This window comes from Stomoxys calcitrans, chromosome 3 (genome assembly GCF_963082655.1).
Source record: "Stomoxys calcitrans chromosome 3, idStoCalc2.1, whole genome shotgun sequence".
Classification (NCBI taxonomy): domain Eukaryota; kingdom Metazoa; phylum Arthropoda; class Insecta; order Diptera; family Muscidae; genus Stomoxys; species Stomoxys calcitrans.
The window spans coordinates 124263389-124276771 of NC_081554.1; the positions used below are offsets into that span (position 1 = coordinate 124263389).

Below are 13383 nucleotides of genomic sequence, written 5' to 3' on the forward strand. Positions count from 1 at the left end.
CATTTTTTGGAAAAATTTTATGTTATTTGCATAAAACCATCCAAAAGCAACATTGAAAGTGAATTATGTAGGCCAATTTCACTAATACCCTGCACTAGTAAACTACTATAAAAAACTGATACTAGACGTATCTCTTGGTTCTTACAGCACAATAACCTCATCGACACTAAACAAACCGGTTTTAAACCTAACACCTGTACCTTAGGTGCACTCATTCACCTAGAATACTTTTTAGCAAATAATCCCTCTCGCCGAAACCATTGTTTTATTTTTAGCATCGATTTTGAAAAGGCATTCGATATGGTCGGTGTCCATTGCATACTACCAACCATCTTCAAGCTTCGAAGATAGAGAAAAAAAAGCATACAATTTTGCGAAATCTTTTCTTACCAATCGTTCCTTTAATGTCCTTGCAAACAGCTTTCGATAATGATATCTCACAGGGATCGCCATTATCAGTAGTTTTGTTTCTAATTGCTTTCGAAAAAATCAAAGAAATAATGAAAGCGTATTCAACAATGTTTATATGCCGGCGACCTTTACTTATTCTTAATAGTTAAGAACAACTAAGGCATGCAGAATTATATTAATGATGTCTTGGGAGACCTCAAGACATGGAGTCGAATATCAGGCGCCAAAATATCCGAAACAAAATGTAAACACTTACATATTGTAGTTGTCGTAAAAGGAATTGTTTTGTAAGCAATCCCAACTTCTACAATACACTTTTTGAAAATGCTGCAGAACTGAGAATTTTAGACTTGATATTCAATAAAAAAAATATCGTGCACAAATCCAAAGAGTAAATATTCTGAAAAGTATCAGCGAAAGAATATAATTTACGATGATTCAGCCAACCTCCAAAACTTGAAAATAAAACCAAAAATTCAAACAACAATAGCCTACCAATTAGCCAACAAATTGTTTATATCCCTAAACAGGCCTTCGAAATTCCGAATCACTCAACCATATTGGACGGACATAAACTCACGCTTCATATACGATATTGGTATAACTAAGTCAAACGCTTCAAATAAACAACTCCAAAACTCCACTCAGACCAAAAAAGTAAATTTAAAGGAATGCACTATAATATAATATCATCCAACTCTTTTGCTATTGTTGACAAAACAAATAAACTTATCAAAACAGGTGTCATTCCTTCATTTGCATCCATATTTACAGCAGCAATAACAGCAATTGAAGAGGCAATACAATGCAAGCCAAAGAATGAAAAGTTATTAATATGTATCGACAGCTTGTCCTCAATTGAGGCACTATGCTCGCACAAAATTTCGGATCCATTAATTAACCGCACAAAGGAGCATTTATTGCGAAGTACAAATACTATAATTATGTACAAACCAGCCCATGTAAACATAGAAGGAAACGAGTTAGCTGATTCGGCAGCAAAGTTTGCAAATAAAACACCCACAATTATGATTAATATCTATATGAAATATAGCCAGCGTCTTATAAAAAAGTATTGTAATAGCAAAGAATTGTAATAGCACTTAAACAATGAGGCACCACATCGCATGTTTCCATATCAAAAATAATGAAATATCTTTATTAGATTTCATCCAGAATCTAGTTTGCAAACATCTTACAGATCACCTTCCAAATTGTAAATTAAAAAATATTTAAAAATTTATTTATTATATGAATTTACTGTTATGTATATCCTATTCTTTATATGGCAAAATACTGGCTGCTTGTCTTTATTATCCCTTTAATTTTTTTGTAAATTAATTTGCAATAAATATATGAACAAAAAATAAAAACAACGACAACATTTGTTCATTTTCCAGCAACCACTTATTTTGAATCTCATCGACCCAAAGTAAAAATGTATTGCTGAAAGGCCGTTGTTGTGCAAACTATTATTCCGAGTAGGAAAAAAATGATATGATCAGATTTGATTGGATCAAACTGTATATAATTAGTTATAACTGGATAAAAAATGATCTCAAATTTATCCACTACTTTAAAAATAAATTTTGAATACGAAATACATATTTTTTAGCTGAATTTTCTACTATAAGTTTAAATAAAAAATGACCTTGGTTTGCAAGTAATTAATGATAAGTGAGTCTAACCTATAACTTAAAGAAAGACTTTGTTGAAAATCCACAAACTTTAAATTATTTTGGTTGTCAAGTCTCTACAAACCTACTTCAACAATTAATATCATCAATTTTATGCTCAGATTCGTTGAGAATTAACTTTTCCACATACAAATTTCTTACTTATTTTTTTTTCTGTGTAGATATAGCTTCTATATATTAGCTATAACTTCATTAAAAGCTATATATGCTTTAAAGTTGTTGGTAGACTCCCTGTTGTCCTTCCGACTTTGCCTTATATTACTTGTTTTTAATTGATACACTATTGTAATTTTGATAGCCGGTCGGAAGGACATTACGAGTTGTTGTAGACATGTCATCATTAATTAACAGCAGGTGCGCCCCAAGACTTTGTCCTTTTTCACTCTCTTTTATTCCTATTCGTGGATCGGATTATGGATGGAACACTTTGCCTGAACATATGACCAGGACTCAGTGCTGTTTATTTTCGTACAAATAAGTCACAGCAAATAACGTTCCAGCCGGGAGAACTTTACACTATAGGAAACAATTTTTCACCATACAGTTCGTTGGCTATTCGTTGCCCACCAACTAAGACATTCAGACATTTTAAACATAAATCAACAAATACTACCTCCACTATGTTTTATATGCATGCATAGCATAGCTTGGTGAGTGAATAGTAAGGTTAATGAGGTAACGAATGCAATGCATCCTGACACATAAGACACTATTCTTATATTAGATTTGTACTCTACTTACAAAAACCTTTCATTCGATACCCAAAGAAATTTGTTTTTCAAAATAGCAAACATATTTGCTAAAACAGTAGTTTTGTTTGCTGAAAAGGGAAAGTAGACATTACTGCTGCTGTTTCAGCAAACAAATTCTGCTGTTTTAAGTGCAATCTGTCAATATATTAAAGACGTATTACTACTGAAATGAAAAAAATTTTTGCCTTTTGTTTTATGGTATTATTTACTACATTACGTTTAGTCATGTTTAGGTGTTTTTTTTCGGCGTATGTCGGAAAAATGATTTTAATTTTGTGAAATATTATTGTAAAGAACTACCTGATCAACAGTTTCCGTGCACACATGACATTGCATCCATTGGAAAACATTTCGAAATGTGGCTGAACTCGCTTGCAATGTGAACATGACTGTGGCTACTTATTTTTAAGTCCTATGAAAAGTTGCTGTTACAATGTTGGATATTTCTTATTTCTCATAATTTTAGAAGAAAGTTCGTCCCCGCGATGATTAAAACAATCTTCTGGAATCCCTTTTCCGTATGAGCTGCGAAACACTCTTCTAGGACATCATTGGGAAATCCATTGTGTGTGCGGAAGTTTTAGCAACTATTCCAATCGGTAAATTCGGAGAGTTTTTTGGAGCTGGAGCAGCCCGCCTATATTTAGTCTCTGACGTTAATATCAGATTCATATTCTACATCGCAAAACATTTTAATTGATACCCATTTTGTGGCAATTGGTAATTATGTATGTTCATTTGCCGACGTACTCTACTCTTAAACACTTTTCATTTGACCCCCACATTATCCTCATCGTTTTGGGATGTCAATTAGAAGGTTTTGTGGGTGGGACGTTCCCCTATATTGGTTACATTAAGTTAGGTAAGAGGAACAGTCTCACTTAGAAAATTAAAAGACTCACTTAGACAATTAAAAGTCCATTGTGACACCACAATAGCGACAGACCAACGCCTCTGGTTGTGGGAATCGAACCCACCACCCCCGTACTGGTAATCCGAGCACTGAGCACGCGACCAACTCGGCTACCGGGGCACCTTTCCCCTAGGTAATTCCACCCCACTCCATTTTATATCGATTTCACTTGCATAAATCGATGCACCCATGAGGGTGAGGGTCCCCTCCCCTCCCCTTCGGATATCAAAAAATAAAGTACCCTATTTTAACCCACTGGACCAGTTCGACATTTAACTTAAATGTTCATAGAAATCGGTTCAGCCGTTTTTGAGTCTTTATGAAACTGGTAAGGAAACTAACAAACAAACAAGCCAAGCACAACCCTTTGTCTTTTATGTATACAACAAAACATTTAACGATTGAGAACCACTGTATCGAAATCTTCTTTTTTTTCTAAAACCACCATTGAATTCTTCAACCACATGAATTGAGTCTTGCTGAGCAGAACATCAACCATTTTTGTGTCATTAAAAAATAGAGCAACACTGTGGCAGTTTGTGTCTTAAGTCTTTCGTTATATATCGGCAAACACACATGAGAGAGTACGCTTGCATTCCCATATACTGGAGAGAATGTACGAACGTAAATTCTCTCTTGCATTAAACTCAACGCAATTGAAATGACTTCAAAAATGTTCTCCCATTATTTTAGCAAAATCAATAAATTTATACAATGGGAGCTAAAACTACACAAATATAAATCAATCTCTTAATATGTAAGGTAAGGGTAGGTTGTAAATCTGTTTATTATTTATTAATTACAAATCGTTTAAGAAATTGCATCATGAAGCGATGGAGGAGAACTGAGTGAAAAAAGATATATTTCATATGTAGGCAAATTTGAAGAATTTATACAAAATTGATGTGTTACAGTTTTGTTGCTTTGCTATGTCTGCGCTGCAATCACTCATTAAGGTATTCCCCATATCCTATATAGACGTAGTGGTTTTCCCATTTGCATTTGTGAAAAAACCCAAGTCATTAAGAATTGTAAATGGGATTTTTAGGATATTTTATTAATACAAGAAATGATTCTTGTGTGTTTATATTAAAGAAACAAAACGATAGTTGTCATCTATATATATATATATATATATATATATATATATATATATATATATATATATATATATATATATACAAGAGTACTGTTACTGATAGATATTCCCCTGAGCCAAAAAAGTTGAGACTTTTGAAAATCTAACTAGAAGTTGCTAAAATTAGGAAATTACATAAAAAAGTATTATTGTTGCCTTTCACTTAAGACTCTTTGTTTGTGCTAATGCAAAGCCATATTACAAGAACAGTAAAATTGGAATTTTGCCCATGAACATTCCACTAAGAAACAGGGGCAAACTTCTCACATATCAATGAGTGCAGTCCGAATCAAGTTTAAGCTCAATTATAAGGGACCTCCTTTTTATAGCCGAGTCCGAACGGCGTGCCGCAGTGCGACACCTCTTTGGAGAGAAGTTTTACATGGCATAGTACCTCACAAACGTTGCCAGCATTAGGAGGGGAAAATCACCGCTGAACATTTTATCCGATGGTCTGGACAGGATTCGAACCCAGGCGTTCAGCGTCATAGGCGGACATGTTAACCTCTGCGCTACGGTGACCTCGTTTACTACAACAGTAGTTAGGTAAAAATACGAGAGAAATCCCTTAGGTGCAAGACACTGATATACTAATTGAAATCATGAACGGACGGATATAGCTACAACGTCTTAGATTTTTACGACGTAAACGGAATGACAAAATGAATAAACCCCCATCCTTCTGTGGTGGGTTTAAAAAAGAATCATGAACGATCCTGCTCAGTCACTCTGTGCGATATTGTTGTTTATTGTAAGAGGTGGGTCCACGTCTTTTGCTTCTTCCATAAAAAAAGCCTCCGTAAAAAAACTCAAAAAATTAGCATCTTCTTCTTCTTTTATCTCATTACTAGCTGGCTCGGTGTGCTTGGCTACACCCAGAAGGTTTACGTCCCCCTTTTAACATTTGAAAATTATTTTTATTCGCATTTAACTCTCACATCCATTAGAAGCTCATATTGTGCCGTTTGGTATACACAATTTTGAAGTGCGTCTCCCTGCGAATTGACCCAAATTTGTATATAGTTTTCGTATTTTACTCTCAAATACCTTTCGATTGATTCCCGTGTCCATTTGTCAATTTTGGACGGTTTTTGGGGTTGGGACGGGCCTACGACGCGTGCTATTAAATTATTATATAAGGCTTGCACTCTTCTCTTGAATACCTTTCATTTGATATCCATATTGCCCCAATCGATAAGCATGTCCGTTTGTGTGGGCTTTGGGGAAGTTCGTCCTCCACACCCAGAAAAATAAGTTTGCTGATATCAGCAAACACTGACTGCTGATTTTAAATTTAAAATAGCTTACTTTTGAAAGATCTACCTTAATATTTTTTACGCATTAACGATAGTTAAAACATTTCCTATATATTGATATGTTTTTTTGAAAATGTTTGGAGCTATTTATTTGTTTAATCGCATAAATATGATTTTAGTAAATTTTTCGTCTTTAAAATCGCTAAAATTTTATCTTTGTGGAGAAAATTAGAAAAAAATTTATGCGTTGTATATATTTTCAATTATAAGATAAGATGTAATATATAAGTTTTTTTTTTTAAAGAATTTATGGCACATCTGCAAACAGCAGTTTATGTTTTTTCGTAATAGGCGGACCACTGGGTTTCGTTGGCCTCCCGTATGATGGCATTCACTAAGTAAATTTTTTCTTTTTTTCCGGTCATCTATTCATAGAACTACCATAATTTATTCCCGCAGTTCCTACTGTTCATAGATTTTTTTTTTCAAAATTCTTTATTTTCTATCTAAGATAGCTTATTGTGGAAGCTTGTACCAGTGTAGGAGGGTTAAAAAACTCGGAAATAGTCAAAGTTTAGTTCCAATATTTTATTCATTCGATGGACGGACATCTTGTCAAAAGTGGTGAAAAGCATATGATCAACTATGAACACTCTCTGCTCTACCGCATTCTCTTTCTGACTATTTTTCATTCGGGTTACTATTCAAATGATGTATATCCCCCAATATATGGTACTGAATTTGTTGTGAGTGACGCTCGCTGTTGATTCTCATCACGTTGCCATTACCTCATCTATATATTTTGGAATTCAATCGAATTTACACTTTTGTCGGTCTATCTAGTGCCATCTTTGGTAATGTCACTGAAGACCAGGGTTCGAATTTCTGCATAAACATCAGAAAAAATTTTTGTGGTTATCCCTTCAATAATAGTTGCGATAATTTTGAATATGTAAGCCATGTAAGACTTCAGTACAAAAACTAAGTGCTTATCGGCACGCCAAGTGGTATTAAGCACGCTGAGCTTAAGTTTCAATCAAACCCGCTCCACTTCGCAATCGCTTTTAAAACGTGGAAAAATGTCATAGTAAATTACTATTTGTCAAATATGTCAAGATTGGTAAATATGTCCGTTAAGGGGGTTTCGAGGTTTTGGCGACCTCAGAGATACTTGTTATCAAAATTTACTATCAGATTCGTGTTACTATCAGATTCGTTGATCGCAGTGTGTGTTATGGGTGTGGGGCAGCTCCCAGACAATTAGTCCCGAAAGTGAATATTAATTTCGTGCTCTACTCCCAAATATCTTTCACTTGAGTCCCAATTTGTTACGGTCGGTAAATATGTCCAGTTTGGGAGTATTGGCGGCCCCATGGCTATTTTCGAATCCTACTTTCCAATACCTTTCATTTGATATCCATATTGTACCGTCTGGTCCTCTTTTGATTTTGGATGAGTTTTCGAGGTAAGGTATAAAGTCTATTGTTCTTTCCAAACAATATTCGTTATCACTTCCGAATACCATTCAATTGAGTGCCACTTTGTCCTGATCGGTCCAGCGGTGATTTTGAGGACCCAATTTGTATACCCTTAGTCGTCACTGTGATACAGGCTATTAATGGTTTGTGCATTTGTTTGCAACACCAAGAAGGAGAAGAGCTAGAGCCATTGATAAGAATACCGATCGACTTTCTGATTCGATTTAGCCACGTCCGTCTGTGAGTATGGAGTATACTTGTAATAAAGGTACAGGTCGTATCGGCAAAAATCGTTTCCGATTTAGATACAGCTCCCATATATATGTATCGCCCGATTTGCACTTTAATGGCCGTAGTAACTACAGTTTTCAACCGATCTGCACAAAATTTACCACCAATTGTTTTGTTACTGATCTTAACATATATGCAAGATTTCATCAAAATCGGTTCAGATTTGGATATAGATCCTATATATATGTATCGCCCGATTTCCACTTTAATTGTCGTAGTAACAACAATTTTCAAACGATCTGTTCGGAAAAAGTCGGTTCACAGTTAGATATAACTCTCATATAAATATATCTATTGCCCGAATTTATAATTGTAGTGTAAGAGTAGGGTATTATATAGTCGGCTCCGCCCGACTTTAGCCTTTCCTTTATGGTTAAAATCAAATTCGAATTCTACTCGCCAATACCTTTCATTTGAGCCCCTTATTGTCCCGATCGGTCCACTTTTATTGATGGGTCAAGCTTTGGGGGATAGGGAAGGTCCGACTCACTTGCGATATCAAAAAATTATATAGCTTAGTGCTCCTTCCGGACTAGAAAGAAATCGGTGTAGCCGTTTTTGAGTCTATACGGAACAAAATTAGAAACCCAAACAAATACAGACAAACACAAATTCCTTATTTTATAGAGATAGATGTCAAAGATTTGCTTTGTGTGATATTTTGTTTGTCGGTATGTTACATAAAGACTCAAAAACGGCTGAATCGATTTTCATGAACTTTTCAGAGAGAAGCCAAACCTAAAGGTGAAAATAGTGTATTTTACTTTTCGGAACCTCCTTCTTATCCTAATCTTTAAAAATTATTTATTTCGAAATTGCTTGGGTGTAGAGATTGAAAATTGAAATAAGTAAAAATACCGATTGTGATTGGCCTCACCATCCTCCAATAACGTCCAAACAAAACATGCTTACCGATTGGGGCAATATGGGAGGATGAATACAAAACATTTGGTCTGAAGTGTCTGAGGGACGTTCCACTCCAAAAACCGCCACCCCCAAAACAGGACATGTTGGTCTGCGCGATAATACGTGAATTAAATGAAAGGTCCTTGATAGTAGATTACGAATCTTTTTTTTTACATTAGTAGTAGTAGTAGTAGGACTTCTTTATTCGAATAAAATCTTTGATTCATAGCAGATATGTTACTTAAAATTAATTTTCTAAATATGTACATTTATTCTTAGAAAGAAGTAATATTTATTAGCGACTATGTGTATAACGTCTGTCGCATAAACTTTAAATTTTAATTAATGATATTCATTTAATAAAAGTTGCCGATAATTATAAGCCATTCGTAAATAAGTTGTTAGCTTATCCCAATTTCCCACTTCAATTCCGTCTAGTATATGGAGTACTTCTACGAAGCTCAATGATGCTTTACTAAAGGCGGCCAATCTAAATTCTCTTAGAACCGGACAAATTCCAAGGAAATGGTCCAAAGTTTCTGTTTCTCTTAGGTTGCAAAGCTTACACATTTTTTCCGACTCATTCTCTTCAAAGTTATTGTAACCCAGGGATATCATTCCACTGCGAGCTTTAAATATCCAAGTAATATTTTCTGATGTGTATCGCTCATTAAGATAGAGATAGGCTTTGTTCGGGTCCAGGTATTTATATATTCTTTGTTGGCTTTCCGTTTTTCTGTGAATCCTATTTTGATAGAGGTTCAGTTTTAAGCTGTTTATAAGTTTCTTGGTAAAGTCATACCATAGGCTTGATGAAGGAAATGCTTCAGGCCATTGAATATCCATACTTGCAGCTAAGGATTTCAGTTCTTTTACCCAGAAGACATTTCTGCGTAATGCAATATTGGATAGCTGGTTTGGCAATCTAGCGCCCGAATGCTGAAACAGAGTTTTTCCTATATATTTTAAGTGCAGTCCCAGGGTATATATATGTGTATCCTCTACCTCCGTTTCTAGCATGAGTACGTAGTTTGGAGTACAAACTGGTAGTTTTAAAATCCTTTTTAAGAAATAACGTTGCAAGGAGTCAACTTCTTCGAAATGACAGAACCCCCAAACTTGGGCAGCGTAGGTTTGAATGGATCTGCAAACCGCTAAAAACAATTTCCATTTTGCGTTCATATTTATGTCTGTTCTGCCTACAAAGTTTTTCCATGTTGCGTTTATTGCAATTTTTGCTTGGTTGTTCCGATTTTGGATATGTTTAGTAAATGTCATCTTTGGTGTGAATATTACCCCTAAATATTTATATTCATTTGTAATTTTAATTACGTTTCCATTAAATTTCCATTTTTCGTGTTTGGCTAGTCTGCCTCCATTCCTGAAAACCATAATTTCCGATTTTGATAGGTTCACTTCCAGGTTCCAGGTATTACAGTATATTTCTGGGTTGTGTATCATATTCTGTAATACATGGACGTCGTCTGCTAGCAACACAATGTCATCAGCGTATAGTAGGAGCCGTAGGTTCAAATTTTCGACAAAAATTCCGCCTTCAAGGTATTCATACAGGTCATTGATATAAAGAGAGAATAGTAATGGTGACAGTAAGCATCCTTGTTTCACTCCTTTAGTAGTATCAAAGTATTCAGATAATTCATAACCGTCCCAAGCTGCCGATTGCGTTTTATTATAGATTGATTCTATCATAGATACCATTTTGTGGGACACACCCAACTGAAAGAGTTTGTAGATTAGTGCTTGCCTGGATATATTGTCAAACGCCGCTTTAAAATCTACGAAGAAGGCATAAACTTTTCTTTTTTCCCCCAGCTTTAGACTAATGACAGTTGAAAGGTTATATATGTTGTCAACCGTTGAATATTTCTTACGGAATCCTGCTTGAAACTCAGTCAGAATCCCATATTTTTCAACCCAATTATACAAGCGTTCGTTCAGAACTCCCATAAATATTTTGGCTACACAGTTCATAAAGGATATGCCTCTATAATTTGACGGATCATTGCTATCTCCTTTTTTATATATTGGATAAATGATCGTTTTTGTAAATGTTGGATCAGCTGTTCCTTCTGTGTATATTTTATTATATATTCTAAGCAGTTGTTTGTGCAGCTGTTCCGTACCATTAACGAAGAATTCATACGGCACTCTGTCTTCGCCAGGAGCCTTATTAATCTTCACATTTTGTAGTATCTTTTTCAACTCTGACATCATTATTGGTCCATCTAAATCCAAGTCTTCCGTAAATGTTGGTGCGTAATATATAACGGCATTTTTTTGTACTGAATTTAATAAATTTTCAAAATAGCGTTTGAAAATATTTGATGTAAGGGCAGATCCTGCTTGATTATAGTGGCAACGTATTTCCCTGGCGACTTTCCACCAATCTTTTGAGTTTGTAACATAATTTAATCTACTTGCCATTTCATTATAATAATCGGCTCTACTGTTATTGCATACTATCTTGTAATGATTTTGCGCTGACAGATATCTTTTTCGGTCTTCTGAATCTTTTGTTTTTCTGTACACGTTTAATAATTGAAAGCTTTTTATTCTTGCCTTGTTGCAATTGTTATTATACCACTTACATTTCGGCTCAAATGAGTATAATTCAGTCGATGGCACAGAAGATAGTTGGATTAATTTACAGACATCGGTTAGACCTATTTCTTCGTTTGTGGATAAGCTACAATCAAAATTTTCATTTAGAGAACTTTGGTATTGAATTTTTCTACTATCTTTCCAAATTAGTTTTGGTAGCAAGTTCATCTTTTTTGCCTTTTCCATTTGCATATTCAGTTTTAGGTTTATAGGAAAATGATCGGACCACACCTTATCATCGACAACAAATTCATTAACAATATCCAACGTTTCTTTAGATACAGCACATATATCGTTTACCGATTCCCCCATTGTGCTAACATATGTGCATTTTCCGTCCTCGTCGCCTTTGGTTACACCATTTAATACGAATATATTGTAATCGTTGCAGAATTGTATAAATTGTTTACCTTTTTGATTTATAATCTTATCTTTCGATTTTCTGACTTCATAACCGGCATAAAAGTTTTCAGTGTAAAATTCTCCTATATCCTGCCGCAGCTCTCCAATTCTAACATTTAGATCTCCCATTATTACAGCATTTGGTACTTCAACATCTTGAAATATCTGTTTTAACCGCCTAAAATCAATATCCCAGCTAACCGGTCTTAAATATTGGGGAATTATAGTAATGGTATTGTGCTTGTTGAACAATTTAATAGTGAGATCTTCGTTCTCATTGACTTCATGCGATATTCCAAAATCTTTTAGATTTTTACTTATACCAAGTATGCTTCCTCCAATAGCTCTACCAAATCTGTGTATTCGTATAGCAGGTTTGAAAAACAAATGAAATCCATTGAAGTAAGACCTTGCCCTTTCTGTTTTTTCTTTTTCTAGATGAGTTTCTTGTAATAAAAATATTTCGAACTGCTTAATGTATTGGAAAAATGTAGGGAATAAATATTTATTTTCAATCCCATTTATATTATATGCCACAATTGATAAGGTTTTAGAATTTTCTTCCGTAGTGGGTACTTTTAGTTTTTTGAAAATAAATTTTGACTTAGTTGATTAAAGTTGATGTTAATTGATTTGATATTTTCTCCATATAGTTTAACTAGCTCCTCTTCTCCATTTGAATTACCACATATAAGCTTATTTTCGTTATTCCATTTGAACCAAATATTATTTATTTTGAGTTTATCATCTCTTACTAAAATCTTATATTGCTTGCTAACTGCTAATATTTGTTTCCTTAGTCCCAGGAATGCTTTCTTTTGTTGCTGTCTTTTTGGTATCAAGTCTCGTTCAACTGATATGTTTGTGCCAGCCAAATTTTTAGTGTTGCGAAAAACTTCATCTATAGCTTGTGGGGTACCTAGTTCCACTAGCACTGCCATTTTTCCATTACGTTCAAAAACTTTACGCACATTTGATATATCCGCTGTTATCTTTAATGTTTCCCTGAAAAGTTTTCTAACTTCATCCATAGGTTTGGTAGCAGAAATTAATCCTTTTATAAATATTTTATTGGACCTTATTTGATTTTGTAACCATGTGATGTCTTTTTTTTGTTCTGCATTTTCCTTTTTTACCTTATTAAGCTCCTCCCGCAGGTTTTGATTCTCCGCTTTTAATGAATTTATTTCTGATCCTATAGAAGTGATTTCTTGTTTTATATCTTCCAAATCAGATTTTGTTGGGAGCATTTTAAGCTTGTCATCTAAATTATTATTAATAGTATCTTTGATCAGATCAATTAATTCACTTGACTCCATATTTGGTTTGGCTGTTTGTAAGTTTTCCGGCGATGTTATTTCAGTACATTTCCTCTTGGGTGTTTGAATGGTACTTGGCATAGCTTCGAACCCTGCACTACCTTTTTGCATTTACTTATCGATAACTTTCGTTTGGTTTATCGATTATGTGTCATCCGTAAGTTCGTTAGACAAGGGCAGCAGATATATTTTATTTGT

At 34.5% G+C, this 13383-nt stretch overlaps 1 protein-coding gene across 1 annotated transcript; it reads right to left on the bottom strand.

Moving 5' to 3' along the window:
• Positions 1-9184: 9184 nt before the first annotated feature.
• LOC131996277 (uncharacterized) lies at positions 9185-11995 on the bottom strand. The gene is made up of 2 exons (XM_059365818.1): positions 9645-11995; positions 9185-9587 (listed from the first exon to the last, which is right to left on the bottom strand). The coding sequence occupies exons 1-2, from the start codon at positions 11993-11995 to the stop codon at positions 9185-9187; spliced, it is 2754 nt and encodes a 917-aa protein (XP_059221801.1).
• Positions 11996-13383: the final 1388 nt, after the last annotated feature.